Source organism: Pseudophryne corroboree, chromosome 1 (assembly GCF_028390025.1).
Source record: "Pseudophryne corroboree isolate aPseCor3 chromosome 1, aPseCor3.hap2, whole genome shotgun sequence".
Classification (NCBI taxonomy): domain Eukaryota; kingdom Metazoa; phylum Chordata; class Amphibia; order Anura; family Myobatrachidae; genus Pseudophryne; species Pseudophryne corroboree.
The window spans coordinates 1,081,007,394-1,081,023,477 of NC_086444.1; the positions used below are offsets into that span (position 1 = coordinate 1,081,007,394).

The 16,084-nt window shown below is 45.9% G+C and overlaps 1 protein-coding gene across 6 annotated transcripts in view; it reads left to right on the forward strand.

The window, feature by feature from the left end:
* Nucleotides 1-16,084, forward strand: part of APBB2 (amyloid beta precursor protein binding family B member 2) — a 501,466-nt gene that overhangs the window by 282,231 nt on the left and 203,151 nt on the right. For 4 of the 6 annotated variants that reach the window (XM_063921023.1, XM_063921021.1, XM_063921022.1 and 1 more), the window contains 3 exons: nt 228-290; nt 1,425-1,510; nt 3,249-3,309. In XM_063921023.1, the coding sequence (XP_063777093.1) occupies nt 228-290; nt 1,425-1,510; nt 3,249-3,309 (210 nt within the window). The remainder of the gene's footprint in view (nt 1-227; nt 291-1,424; nt 1,511-3,248; nt 3,310-16,084) is intronic. The other 2 variants (XM_063921025.1, XM_063921024.1) reach the window with 1 other exon arrangement.

Here is a 16,084-nt window from a genome sequence, read left to right on the forward strand (position 1 = left end):
TTGCTATAGGTAGGGAAAGCGCTATATCATTGGAATACTGATGTATTGACCTGTGCCCGCAGCATGTTTCCGTGAAAGTGTCATGAATTGCTGTGTTAATTCCCCATTACGACGCTCTTGATCCTAATCTCCCCCTGTGAAAATTTGCTAACAACATTGTCTTGTGTTTTGTTCCCCCCCCTTACTTTCCCGTTATCAATGTTCCGTGTCAATAATTGTATGCCTAGAAACAGCCATGGAGTGATTTTGCTGTTCTGAATGGTGGAAAGATAAATGTTGACATTTGGAAGGCAAGTATCTGGTCAAAGCTATTTCAACGTGTAACCTTAATCCATGTTTGCATGGCAGTGGCTGCTGTTTCACAATTACCATTCATCAAGCAGGTAAAGAAGAAGAAAGTAACAGCGGCGCACATTCCCCCGCCTGGGGGTTCTTACTGGGGTCCGGTCTGAAGATCGACACTGTCTAGGTTGACAATGTTTAGGTCGACCACTATAGGTCAACAGTCACTAGGTCAACAGGGTTAGAAGGTCGACAGGGTTTCTAGGTCGACATGTGCTAGGTCGACAGGTCAAAAGGTCGACATGAGTTGTTCACATTTTTTCTTTTTTTTATACTTAACGATCCACGTGGACTATGATTGGAACGGTAATCTGTGCCGAGCGAAGCGAGGCACCTTCCCCGAAGCATGGCGAGGGGCACACGGTGCACTAATTCGGCTTCCCGTCACTGTACGCAGAAAACTACACCATGAAACCCAAAAAAAACCTCATGTCGACCTTTTGACCTGTCGACCTAGCACATGTCGACCTAGAAACCCTGTCGACCATCCAACCCTGTCAACCTAGTGACTGTCGACCTATAGTGGTCGACCTAAACATTGTTGACCTAGACACTGTTGATTTGATGATCCACACCCTTTCTTACTAGGAGTGTTACATGCTTGGCCCAGACCAGTAGATCATCACCAGTATAAAGTGCATGAACCAGATTCCTATATACGCTGCTTTTGCTTGGGGGGGGAACCATGCTGACCTATATTACTATTGCAAGAAACCAGGGGCTCCTGTGGAGTATACTGTATACATCAAATGCACGTATTTGCTTTACTGAAGATAAATATCACTTCCCTACAATCTTATTCAGCCAAGTCCATTTTATCAATGATAGATTTATCACTGCATGATGAATTAGCCACATTGGGAACACGTACAGACACACTGATCATTATCTCATGTGAGGCAAATATGGCGTTGTGATGAATACTCTGCATTGTATCTCCATTCAGCACAGATCGGCATCTTATTGTATAGTACCACTTGCAAGTGAATATGGATCACTGTCCTAACCTCCTGCTTTTCTTCACAGTCCTGTTGAATGATTGATGGCTGTTACATTGTATTATGAATTCTGTTCATCTGTAGGACTTGCACGAAGCCACGGTAAACCCAGACCCAAGTCTGAAGGAGTTTGAAGGAGCTACGTTACGCTATGCCTCTTTAAAACTAAGGCAAGAAGATGCATTGTTATATTACAATTAACATTCATTTTTATTAGTTTGTGCATGCCATACGGTAACTTTTTCTAAATAGATTGCTGTTTCTTTATTGCTTCCATGTGCAGTTTTCAGCCATGTCTTCATATCTTTAGGGAAAGTGATATTCACATGCAACACAAAACAGCTCTCTGTGCACAGTTGAATCATATATAGAGCACATCACATAACTGTGTGCAATTAACAACTTTGTCTAATTAAATACATGGGGTTTGGCTACTAATACATTCTATAAACTCATAGTGGGTCATTCCGAGTTGATCGCTCGCTGGCGATTTTCGCAGCGCATCGATCAGGTAAAAAACTGCAAAACTGAGCATGTGTATGCGCCGCAATGCGCACGTGTATCATACGGGCACAAACGGCATCGCTGCTGTGCACTGGATCTAGCGAAGATTCCATTCGCACAGCCGACTGCAAGGAGATTGACAGGATGAGGGCGTTTGTGGGTGTCAACTGGCCGTTTTCTGGGAGTGTTTAGGAAAACGCAGGCATGTCCATGCATTTGCAGGGCGGATATCTGACGTCAATTCCGGGACCTTCTTCGCTGCAATCATCGCACAGAATAGGTAACTACAGGGCTGGTCTTTTTTTGCACAAAAGGTTTTTGTACCAGTCGGCTGCACAGGCGTTCGCACTCTTGCAAAGCGAAAATACACTCCCCCGTTGGTGGCGACTATGCGTTTGCACGGCTGCTAAAAGTAGCTAGCGAGCGATCAACTCGGAATGACCCCCCATAACTAGAAGCTAGTTGATTGCTATGGCCAACGTCTCCACCCGTAGTCTTTAGAAAGTTTCATACATTTACATTTAGTACAGATTGCAGGAGAGCATTGACAAGACAATACATAAAAGTAATGTGAAGGTGGAAGACACTTTAATACACACATTTTTACACTTTACAAAGCAACATTATGACAATCTGTTTAATTATTATTCCAATTTATATAGCACTAACAAGGGCCAGGTGGTTTTTATCTGCCGTCAAAGTCTATGTTTCTAACATACTATGCAGCACTACACAGATAGTAATTAATCAGTCCTTGCCTGTACCACCCATATTAACATTAACCGGGTTTGTGGACTGTGGGAGCAAACTAGGGCAAAGTCATATTGTCACATTATGCCGTATACTATCAGTGCATCACTGATAGTTTTATTAGAAGTATATTGGTGTAAGGATGCCAAGTAATACAGATATACAATCTGTTATCTGGCTACTTAGCACTTTGAGTTTTCCAGATAAGGGTGTTTGCTCTGTACTTGGAGCACCATGCCTAAATGTACAGTACTACATTCCATTAATACATGAGACCTGTCTTTCCCCGAACAACCCAAAGCATTTCCCCCCACCTCATTAAATATATAGCAGTGTTCCTCACAGTAATTGTTGGACATAAAACGTGGTGATTGCGCCTGTGCGGATCACAAAATCACCGAACAGCAGATGTATTTTATGTTTGTTTATTTTTTATTCTGGGTTTAAGAACACTCTGGTTAATAGGTTTCAGGATAGGAGATCCCATAGCCTGTACTCCCAGTTACTTCCCTATTCCTGGCTCTAGTAGTGATGGAGATGAAAATGCCACAAACTAGGATTGCTTAATGTCTTCAGAATGCTACTTGTTTGTAAGGACAAGGGACAATGTCACACATGGTACTTACATGTCCTGCACTAAATTCTCATTCTCAGAAATGGGCCTCAGTCTGATGAAGAAGACTCGTCCAGCATCAACAGTGACCCGGAAGCCAAGGTTAGTGATGTGGCTTCTGCTTCACCGACCCTACACTTGGTATTGCTGTATGAATGATGCCTTTCATAGCGTTAATGTCATGGTGACAGATACCAATAAAGAACAAGAAGCTCTAAATAAAAAGAATGTTTTCTCCTTTGATGTAGAATTATATTTGGCCTTATGTAGTCCAACTGTGGAACCCCCTGCTGTGTATCAGATACTGACATCCCCACACTCATAATCCTCTTGGTAATGCAGACAGCTCTCTGAAGTCTTGTTGTTTGGGAGATTGTTGGAGTTACTGTATTTCTGCTACTTGGGGGTGCAATGGGACAATCCTTATTCTTACTTCTAAATCCATTTAAAATGACAATAATCATGATGTTTAGCTCGGATGAGTGTGTTATTTTATTTATTTTCAAATTAGTTACAAATACTAAAGATGGCTCTCTAATGTGCTTTTTGTCACCCTGCAGTAACACTGTGTATGTAGTACTATATGTGTTCATATACAACAAGATGTATCAGATTCTGTACTTAAACATCGCTTTAAGGTCCTAATTCAGCATGGATCGCTTTTTTCAGAGAAATTGCAGTTGTCTGCGAGTAGAAAGGCGCCGCCCCGACAGGAAGAAAAAAACGCCCCAGGCAAAATTGCAAATGCATCGCAGTTCCCTATCCACTCGCAGGTACATATGCAATTCCCAGAACATAGAAGAAACTTTGCCGTCTGGGCAAATGTGAGTAGGTCTGAGGCTACCACTTATCTGCGACTGAGACGGCCTGGAAGTGGTCTGCGCTGACATCAGAGACCCTCCCCAAAAAACGCCTGGGCACGCCTGCATTTTTTCTGACACACCCAGAAAACGCCAGGTTTCCACCCAGAAACGCCGGCTTCCTGTCAGTCAAACAGCGGCTACATTGTGATTATGATCTGTATGCAATTTCTATCACGATTACCCATCGCACATGCGCAATGCGAACAATACGCATGCGCAGTCGTTTGATAATCTCTCGGTTTCCGATTTCTCTGAATATCGATCCATGCTGAATTAGGCCCTAAGTGGGCAGTGTTCTATCTGGCTAAGCATATTATTTAAGGGCCATTTGAGTGACTGAGGTAGCCAGTTTTGGATGCAAGGTGATCACATGACCCTTGCAGCTAATCATATACCATCCTATACTTGGCCAGAAAAGGCTGCTGGATTTGTCTGTCCCATGTGGCTGATGGCATAAATGGTACAATATGCACAACTCCATTCAGTACGCATAAAATGGTAATAAACTGATGTAATGTCTAAGACTAAGGGTGCATTTTATTACAGGCTTTATATTTCACTAGCTCAGAAAAACCAGCAACTGGACCCAAACCAGAAAATGAGGCATATTTTTGCAAAGCCGAAGTGTCTAACCAGCACAGAGTGCTACTGCCACCTTGTGGCTGCAATGTATCACTAAGGCTGATACTTCTAAATTACTAAGGGTCTGATACAAAGGTGGACGCAGTGCTGATAATTGTGCTGTTGAGCAATATTTTTGCTACTGCTCAGTGGTGGAAAGTCCAGAAAACCCCTCCGGCGCACGCTTACCACTGAGTACGCAGAGAGCACTGTTGTGTACGGAGTCGCTTGCAGTAGAGTCAGCAGCTCACAACCATCGGCTGTTACTGGGAGGTGACTTGAAGTGTTCTAAAAAAAAAAGGCTGTTCCATGGGCATGTTATGGGAAGGTCACGGGCATGTCAGTGACCTGGCTACGTTCCCAAACGCAGTTCCACAGCCACAGAGGCCATGTTTTGAGGGATTTAAGATGAAAACACTGAGCTGCCCATAGGCTGTCACAAGTGTTGATGGTGTGCATGATGGTGCACCGATGGTGAAGTGTGCGTCTCAGCGCTTGCAGTCTACGTTGGTGCAAAAGGGAAATGCTGTATATAGCATGTGTATATTATCAGAGCCGTGAGTCTGAAAAGACCCAACAGCGAACGCAACTGCGTCCACCTTAAAATCATGTGATAAGTAACCAGCAAGAACAGGCTTTTTATGTGGTTATCAGGCGCCAGTAGCTGCTTTCCATTGTAGAAGGTTTTATTTTTCCTACATTATAGGTTACTGAGATGATGACAGCACAGCCTATTATTAGCAATCACCACACTGCACTCTGACTGTTAGCAATTATATATATATATATATATATATATATATATATATATATATATATATATATTATTTACTAATTTATTGTGTAAGTGCCTGACAAGGACCAAAAGGGACAATTTCAGGCAGCAGTCCCTATTTCCATGGACAGTCCCATATTTTATTTATTTTTACGTGGAAGTTTTTATCCCTTGAAATGTCCTTATTTTTAAATATTAACAAACTTTACAGGGGAATTTTATTAATTTCTATATGTAATTTAGTTTTCATCATCTTTATTTGTGGATATTTATTGAAATATTTTAAAGAAAGTGAATATGTTTTTATATTTATTTAATAAGGATGTGTAATAATAGCAGCTTGTATCATGCAGTTGAAAAGGATAACTTTATTCTCTGTAAATAGATCCTAATGTTTAGGAGGAATACTCTGCATACATTCACATGTTTCAACATTGCCCTATGCAGTGTACTGTGGCACTCATGCAGTGCATATAAACCTTTACAGGGGTGGTTTTCAGGTTGCCAGCGGCCGGGCTCCCGGTGACCACCATACCGGTGCCAAATTCCCAACCGCCGGCATACCGACATCTTTTCTCCCTCTTGGAGGTCCACGACCCCCCTGGAGGGAGACGCGCGCCATTGTGCCCGCAAGGGGCTAATTTGCGCTCGCCCAGCTGTCGGTATGCCGGCGGTCGCCGGGACCCCGACCGCCGGCAAACCATACTACACCCCTTTATAGCATACTGTGGGACTCATGCAGTTCATATAAACCGTTATAGCATACTGTGGAACTCATGCAGTGCATATAAACCTTTATAGCATACTGGGGACTCATGCAGTGCATATAAACCTTTATAGCATACTGTGGGACTCATGCAGTGCATATAAACCCTTATAGCATACTGTGGCACTCATGCAGTTCATATAAACCTTTATAGCATACTGTGGGGCTCATGCAGTTCATATAAACCGTTATAGCATACTGTGGGACTCATGCAGTGCATATAAACCCTTATAGCATACTGTGGGACTCATGCAGTTCATATAAACCTTTATAGCGTACTGTGGGACTCATGCAGTGCATATAAACCTTTATAGCATACTGTGGGACTCATGCAGTGCATATAAACCTTTATAGCATACTGTGAAACTCATGCAGTGCATATAAACCTTTATAGCGTACTGTGGGACTCATGAAGTGCATATAAACCTTTATAGCATACTGTGGCACTCATGCAGTGCATATAAACCCTTATAGCATACTGTGGGACTCATGCAGTTCATATAAACCTTTATAGCGTACTGTGGGACTTATGCAGTGCATATAAACCTTTATAGCATAATGTGGGACTCATGCAGTGCATATAAACCTTTATAGCATACTGTGGGACTCATGCAGTGCATATTAACCTTTATAGCATACTGTGGGACTCATGCAGTGCATATCAACCTTTATAGCATACTGTGGGACTCATGCAGTTCATATAAACCTTTATAGCATACTGTGGGACTCATGCAGTTCATATAAACCTTTATAGCATACTGTGGGACTCATGCAGTTCATATAAACCTTTATAGCATACTGTGGGACTCATGCAGTGCATATAAACCTTTATAGCATACTGTGAAACTCATGCAGAGCAAAGAAACCTTGTCAGCATACTGTGGGACTCCTGCATAGCATATAAACCATTACAGAATACTGTAGGACCCATGCAGAGCAAAGAAACCATTATAGCATACTGTGGAAATCATGCAGAGCATAAAGTATGAACCTTTATAGCATACGGTGGGATTCATCTAGTGCATAGGGTATCCGGACTCTAGGCCGACATTGTATATGTCGACACACATTAGGTCGACACCTATTGTTCGACACAGGAAATAGGTCGACACGACCATTAGGTCGACGTCGAAAAAGGTCGACATGAGTTTTTCACATTTTTTTATTTTAAAAAAATTAACAATTTCATACTTTACGATCCACGTGGACTACAACTGGCAATGGTAACCTGCATGGCAAGCGAACCGAGGGGACATGGTGCACTAATTGGGGTTCCCCGTCACTTTACGAAGAAGAAAACACCAAAAAAAATAAGAAACTCATGTCGACCTTGTTTATGTTGACCTAAGGGCTGTGTCGACCCATTTCCTTTATCGACCTAGCCACTGTCGACCAACAGGTGTCGACATAATGTGTGTCGGCCCTGAGTCCCATACCCGTGCATAGGAGCCTTTATATCATACTGTGGAACTTGCGCAGAGCCTATAAACTTTTACAGCATACTGTGGGACTCATGCAGTGCATAAGAACTTTATAGCGTACAGTGGGACTCATGCAGAACATATGAACCTTTGTAGCATACTGTGGGACGGGTGGTCTTCTGTATGGCTCATTTGCGCTCGCCACACTGTCGGTAAGCCGGCGGTGCAACAGAGGACAGGAGGGTTGGTGCAAATAGGGACTGAGGAGACAGAGGTGCAGATAGGGACTGAGGAGACAGAGGGGGGTAGGGGCAGATAGGGACTGGAGGGAGAAAGAGGAGGGAGGAGTTGGGGTAGATAGGGACTGGGGAGAGAGTGGAGTGGTAGGGGCAGATAGGGACAGTGGAGAGAGAGAGATGCAGATTTTTTTCAACATAACATTACATATCTATAAATATAATAGGCTAACTCTGCTCCTCACCCCTGTGGTGCTGCCGACGGCCACTGGAGGGTGACCGATGAAGCTCCGTTCAGGGGATGGACACACACACCCCTATGTACACTGCATCCTCCACCGTATACTGTCGTCATATACCCTGCACCCCCATCCTCTTCCATATTCTGCTCCCCCACTATATGCACCCCTCCATATAGCCCCCCCTTTATACAGGGCACCCTCCTCCTTCATATACTGGTCCTGTCATATAATGCAAACTCTGCACCCCCTCCACCATATACTATGCTGCAACCCCAGGTTACTTGCCATTACGGGTCTCTGCATAACATAGAAACAGTAACCAGGAAATGGATGCAGGAACCACCAAACGGTCCAACAGCGCCCAGAGTGGAGGCAACAGGGACATGTGTGGACACTTACTGGTGGGGGGAGAAGGTGAATCACTCTGGCAGGAACGGGTGACACCCTTTGTGGGGTGAGCAGTGCGGTGATCGGGAGGAGGAGGGGCTGCTGATGATGTGGGTAAGGAGGAGGCAGATAACTGACTCAGCTACTTTATATAAACTGCGGAGGGACAGGGTCTTGTGCTCGCCCCTTCCACATCCCCACTCAGGCCATGCCCAGATCCTTCTGGTCAGCTGCTAATGGCTCCCTCTAACCCCAGACCGGCCGGGAGCTGTGCAGAGACTGGTGAGCTTACACGTGCCAGTACTGGCACATACAGTGCAGCATCATTATAGCCTGCCCATTACAGACATACAGCATCTCTCTCTCTCTCTCTCTATATATATATATATATATATAAGGCTAGCGCTGTTCCTCACCTCTATGGTACGCTGGCGGCACACACACACCTGCTCAGCATAACAGAGCCCCAGCAGCAGGAGATGGATCCAGTCAGCGGCAGTGTGCAGTCAGTGGGAGCCAGGAAGCAGCCTGCACAGTGGGAACCAAGATATGCCCCTCTACCTATCTACTTTGAGGTCTGACACTAATCACTAATTATGAAAATCTCTATATCACTGTGGATCATTTATACATGAGTTTAAGAACAGCCGGAGAATATGTCAGTGCCGTGTCAGTGCTCAAATGTAAAGAGTCAGACCTCAAAGTAGATAGGTAGAGGGGCATATCTTGGTTCCCACTGTGCAGGCTGCTTCCTGGCTCCCACTGACTACACACTGCCACTGACTGGATCAGACTGGATCCATCTGTCACGACAGACTCCTCACATCACGGGTGACATCATGATGTTTGCACTTCTGAAGCTGTCAGAGGCATATTACAGGGGCACTTGTTCGGACATTGGTTGCGATCAACCTATGGGTGCTCCGTGAGCTACCGGTAGATAGCGATCAATGTTGTGGCCTGGTCTGGTTTACATATTTTCCGAAGAACCATGAAATCCTAATTGTCTTGGATACATGGCACATTCTCCATCTAGACTCCTCTTGGCTGATACCTTTCTTTACCAGACAACTTAATGAGCCTCAAAAGCTCCTGACCCAGCTTTATGTCAGCCTTCTACAAGAGATATGAAGATATCTATATCTATTTTAAAAAATGTGATCAATTCCTTTGTTAGCTCAGTCACTGATCTCTCCTTCATTGAAGAGCCCCTTTACCTCCAGATTTGATTAGAGCGACAGTGGTCATGACCCCAAAACCACATGTTTCATATATAGTACTATCCCTAAACATCTGGCAAAATTCTATCCAACAGACTGATTTTTCTCTTATGTCCTAGGGGATACTGGGAATCCATTTAGTACCATGGGGTATAGATGGGTCCACTAGGAGCCCTGGGCACTTTAAGAAATTGATAGTGTGGGCTGGCTCCTCCCTCTATGCCCCTCCTACCAGATTCAGTTTAGAAAATGTGCCCGGAGGAGCCGGTCATGTCGCTGGAAGCTCCTGAAGAGTTTTCTGCATTTATTTTATCTGTTTGTTATTTTCAGGCAGGACTGGATGGCACCAGCCTGCCTGCTTTGTGGGACTTAGTGGGGGGAAGGGGGACGGCCCAACCTCTTGAAGGGTTAAGGGTCTTGTTCCCCGCTGACAGGACACTAGCTCCTGAGGGAACAATTCGCAAGCCCCACCACGGTGAGCGTACATTCCTGCAGCACGCCGCCACCCCTAACAGAGCCAGAAGAATGAAGAGTGGTGAGTACTAAGCCGGCGTCCCGGTTAGCAGGTCGCCGGCCATTATGGCGGCATGAGGATACGGAGACGCACGGCTTCTAAAGGGGCGGACTGCGTCTCCCGCTGTGTACGGACACAGACACTGAACAGCGGACACAGTACCCAGACTGGCAACATAGCCATAAAAGGAGTCTGTCCCCATTTTATGCACAAGACACATCCAGCCAGTATAAAAAAGTGCGGGAAGACTGCGCGCCATTCACTATGAGCGGATCCAGCAGCTCACCAGTGCCATTTTCCCTCTGCAGATGACACAGACGCCGACTGACAGGGACGCACAGCTCCTCCAGAGAGACTCCAGATTACCTCAGCGGTACCAGGGGGTCATAGCAGGGAGGGAGCGATCGTTAGTGTACTAAGTCCCTAATCTAGGTACTGCGACCTGGCTAAACTTGGCATTAGCGTTAAGGGTGCCGTGTGCTGGTTCCATACTCCCTCTCTGTCTCCCTGGAAGGGCTCTTTGTAGGTTAATTGTGCAATTTACTTTTTCCTGTGTGTGTGTGCTGTCACTATACAGTATGTCAGGCAAAAAGTGTGTTTTATGCAAAGCACAGTGTTCCTCTTCCCCAGGAGGTTCACTAGTGTGTACTCAATGTAGTGTCCCTTCCCAGGCTAGTGGAGCAGAACTAGCATGGCTGGACTCCATGAGGGGAATGATTTCCACAATCTCTACTAAGTTATCTCAAAATGAGAAAGAGACGCAATACTTAAGACAATCTATGACTGAGTTTATGAAAAGAGACTCAGTCCCCAAACCAGCATCTCAGTGCCCTGCCATTTGTCTGCAGAAACGCACTTTGGCCCATATCCTGCAGTCTGACTCGGATGATGAAGGGTCAGACAAGGAGGAGGGTGAGGTGGTCTCAGAGGTGGGGGAGGGTACTCTGTCACAGGGAATAGAGGCTCTTATAGAAGCTATCAGAGAAGTTCTGGTTATCCCTGATAAGGTGACAGAGGAGAGTGAGGAATCTTATTTTAATATAAAATAGAAATCCTCAGCCACTTTTCCTGTATCAAAGGAATTAAATACCCTGTTTGAAGAACCATGGGTTAATCCTGATAGGAAATTTCAAATCCCTTAACGGTTATTATCATCCTTTCCTTTTCCTCCTGAGGATAGGAAAAACTGGGAAAATCCACCAATAGTGGATGCATCAGTATCCATGCCCTCACGGAAAATTATATTGCCTGTCCCGGGTGCAGCCTCCCTGAAAGACGTGGCTGACCGCAAGATTGAGACTACGCTCAAATCTTTTTATACAGCTGCGGGGTTGGCCCAGAGACCCACTATAGCATGTGGGTGGATTACGCGAGCCATTGCTAAAAGGTCGGGTAACCTAATTGAGGGGTTAGATACCTTACCTCAAGGGGAGATTGTTTTGCTCCTGTAACATATACAGGACTCTGCGAACTTTATGGTGGAAGCCATAAAAGAAATATTCTTGCTTAATGCATGCACTAAAGCTATGGCAGTGTCTGCACGTAGGGGTTTATGGCTACGTCAGTGGACAGCGGATGCGGGCTCCAGGAAAGGCGTGGACGGCCCACCCTTCACAGGCGAAGCCTTATTTGGAGATGAACTAGACAAATGGATCTCCAAAGCTACTTCGGGTAAGTCCACATGCCTTCCTTCTGCAGCTCCCCAAGCTAAGAAGGCCTACTCAGGACCCAATTTACAGTCCTTTCAGACTGCCAAGTTTAGAGGCAAGCCCAGAGGTTATTCTACCACCACCAAAGGCACTAGAGGTAAACCATGCAAACCAGCAACTGCTGGTTCACAGAATCAGGGCTTAAGCTCTGCTTCCTCAAAACCTTCAGTATGACGGTGGACCGAGATGCCTGGAAGACTGGCAGGTGGGAGCCCGGATAAAATTCTTCAGTCACATCTGGACAACATTGTGCCAGGATCCCTGGGTCATAGATCTTATTTCCCAGGGCTACAGACTGGAGTTCCAGGAGCTCCCACTTCACAGATTCTTCAAATCAGGCTTATCAGTATCACAAGAGACAAGTATAACTTTACAGAACGCCATTCAAAAACTGGTACAGACCCAGGTCATTGTTCCAGTTCCACCTCATCTGCAAGACAAGGGGTACTATTCCAACTTGTTTGTAGAACCGAAACCGGACGGTTCGGTGTTCGGACGATTCTGAACCCGTACTTACGAGTGTACAAATTTAATATGGAGTCTCTGAGAGCGGTGATCTCGGGTCCGGAGGATGCGGAATTCCTAGTGTCTCTGGATATCAAGGATGCGTACCTTCACATTCAGATCTGGCCGCTTCATCAGGCTTATCTACGATTTGCACGGCAGGACTGTCACTACCAGTTCCAGGCCCTACCATTTGATCTCTCCACGGCACCGAGAGTGTTCACCAAAGTGATGGCAGAGATTATGTTTCTACTCCGCAAACAGGGAGTGAACATAGGGGGTAATTCCGAGTTGATCGCAGCATCAAATTTGTTAGCAGTTGGGCAAAACCATTTGCACTGCAGGTGTGGCAGATATAACATTTGCAGAGAGAGTTAGATTTGGGTAGGGTGTGTTCCAAACTGAAATCTAAATTGCAGTGTAAAAATAAAGCAGCCAGTATTTACCCTGCACAGAAACAAAATAACCCACCCAAATCTAACTCTCTCTGCAAATTTTATATCTGCTCCCCCTGCAGTGCACATGGTTTTACCCAACTGCTAACAAATTTGATGCTGCGATCAACTCAGAATTACCCCCATAATTCCATACCTGGACGATCTTCTGCTATAGGCACTGTCCAGGGAGCGGTTGTTGGACAGCATTGGCCTCTCAACCAGACTACTCCAGGATCACGGGTGGATTCTGAACCTACCAAAATCTCACCTGGAACCGACACAGAGGCTTCCTTTTCTGGGGATGATACTGGACACAGAGTCTCAGAGAGTGTTCCTTCCCTTGGAAAAGGCTATGGTAACTGATGGTTCATGCTGTCCTGAAGCAAACTTGGATATCGGTGCATCTGTGCATTCGCCTTCTGTAGAAAATGGTGGCCTCTTATGAGGCACTTCAGTATGGAAAGTTTCAAGCGAGGCCCTTCCAACTATATCTATTGGACAAATGGTCCGGATTGCATCTTCACATGCACCAGAGGATCCGTCAGTCGCCAAGAGCCAGGATCTCCCATCTGTGGAGGCTACAGACTTCTCACCTCGTCAATGGTCGGAGGTTCAGGATTCAGAATTGGATTCTGCTAACCACAGACACTAGCCTCAGAGGTTGGGGAGCAGTCACCCAGGGGGTGCAGTTTCAGGGAAGATGGTCAAGTTAGGAAGTCGTCCTTCCAATAAACATCCTGGAACTCAGGGCTATCTACAACGCCCTTCTGCAGGCCTCATCTCTACTTCGGAATCAGGCCATTCAAGTCCAGTCGGACAATATGACGGCAGTAACGTACATAAACCGACAGGGCGGAACAAAAAGCAGAACAGCAATGTCAGAGGTGTCAAGAATTCTCCTTTGGGCGGAAAAACACACCGTGGAGTTGTTGGTGGTCTTCATTCCGGGAGTAGACAACTGGGAAGCAGACTTCCTCAGCAGACACGACCTGCACCGGGGGAGTGGGGCCTTCACCCGGAGGTGGTTGACACGTCGGTGGGGATATCCGCAAATCGACATGATGGCCTCTTGACTCAACAAGAAGATCAAGCGGTATTGTTCCAGGTCGAGGGGCCCACAAGCAGTTGTGGTAGACGCTCTGACAACTCTGTGGGTCTACCAGCTGGTGTATGTGTTTCCTCTATTTCCTCTGATTCCAAGAATTCTACAAAGAATAAAAAGGGAAAAGGTCCAAGGAATCCTCATTGCTCTGGGCTGGCCACGAAGGGCCTGGAATGCGGATCTTCTAGAGATACTGGTCGAAGATCCGTGGCCTCTACCTCTTCGCAAGGATCTTCTACAACAGGGCCTGTTTGTCTATCAAGACTTACTTTGGCTACATTTAATGGCATGGAAGTTGAACGGCTGATTCTCGCCAGAAGAGGGATTCCTGACAAGGTCATCCCGACTATGATCCAAGCCTGTAAGGGGGTGACGTCTAAACATTACCTCCGTGGAGGAAATATGTCTCTTCGTATGAGAGCAGACAATATTCTGTGGTGGAATTTCATCTGGGATGTTTCCTGCTTTTTCTGCAGTTGGGAGTGGATGTGCCTATGTCTAGGCTCCATAAAAGTCCAGATTTCGGCTTTGTCTATTTTCTTTCAGAAAAAATTGGCTTCTCTCCCTGAGGTCCAGACTTTCTTAAAGATGTTCTGCACATCCAACCTCCCTTTATGCCTCCCACGGCACCTTGGGATCTCAATTTGGTGCTGCAGTTCCTTCAATCGGACTGGTTTTGAACCGTTACAGGAGGTTGACGTAAAGTACCTTACGTGGAGCACCGTCACACTGTTGGCCTTGGCTTTAGCAAGACGTGTGTCGGAACTAGGGGCATTGTCTCACAGGCGCCCCTACTTAAATTTCCAGAGCTGAACTCGCCAGCAATTTCTTCCTAAGGTGGTATCTGCGTTTCACATCAACCAACCTATTGTGGTTCCGGTTGTTACTGACACCTCTGCTACTACAAAGTCTTTGGATGTTGGGAGGGCTTTGAAGGTGTATGTAAAAAGAACAGCTTGTCACAGGAAATCGGACTCGTTGTTCATTCTCTGTGATCCCCCCAAAATTGGGTGTCCTGCTTCAAAGCAGTCAGTTGCATGCTGGATCAGGCTCACTATCCAGCACGCTTATTCCACGGCAGGCTTGCCGGTTCCAAAATCTGTACAGGCCCACTCTACTAGGTCGGTGGTTTCTTCTTGGGCGGCTGCCCGGGGTGTCTCGGCTTTACAGCTCTGCCGAGCAGCTACTTGATCAGGTTCGAACATGTTTGTTAAGTTTTACAAGTTCGATACTTTGGCCTCTGAGGACCTTCAATTTGGTCAATCAGTTCTGCAGGAACCTCAGCACTCTCCCACCCGGTTTGGGAGCTTTGGTACTTCCCCATGGTACTAAATGGATTCCCAGTATCCCCTAGGACATAAGAGAAAATAGGATTTTAATTACCTACCAGTAAATCCTTTTCTTGTAGTCCGTAGGGAATACTGGGAGCCCGCCCGGTGCTTCGTTCTTCCTGCACTGTTACTTGGTTAAGTATACTGGTTTGTTCAGCTACTGCTGTTCCTGTTTTAAGTTTGGTTAGCATGGCTTTCCTATTGTTCTGTGTGTGCTGGTTCGTAATCACCTTTTTCCTTATTTATCCTTCTCTCAAAGTATGTCCGTCTCCTCGGGCATAGTTTCCTAGACTGAGTCTGGTAAGAGGGGCATAGAGGGAGGAGCCAGCGCACACTATGAATTTCTTAAAGTGCCCATGGCTCCTGGTGGACCCATCTATACCCCATGTGAATAAATGGATTCCCAGTATCCCCTACGGACTACGAGAAAAGGATTTACCTTTTTTTTGCCCAGTAACCTAATTAACCCAGACAAGACTGGCTTCATTCGAGTTGGGTATGTTAATCCAGTGGTCACATGACCTACAGCATCCCGACAAGTATTTTATTATTTTCCTGCCTCCTACCCTAACCCTCCTGGGGTGGCAGCTATGGTTAATCCTCGGAGGGTGGCGGCTATGGCTAACCAACTCCCTAGTGGCTAACCCATACGCCGATATTCACCTATGGGATGTTGGCTGTCTGTGTTCCGGTGCCGGGTTCCTGAGTGGTGTTGGGATTCCGGAGTCAGTCACATGACCGCTGGGGTA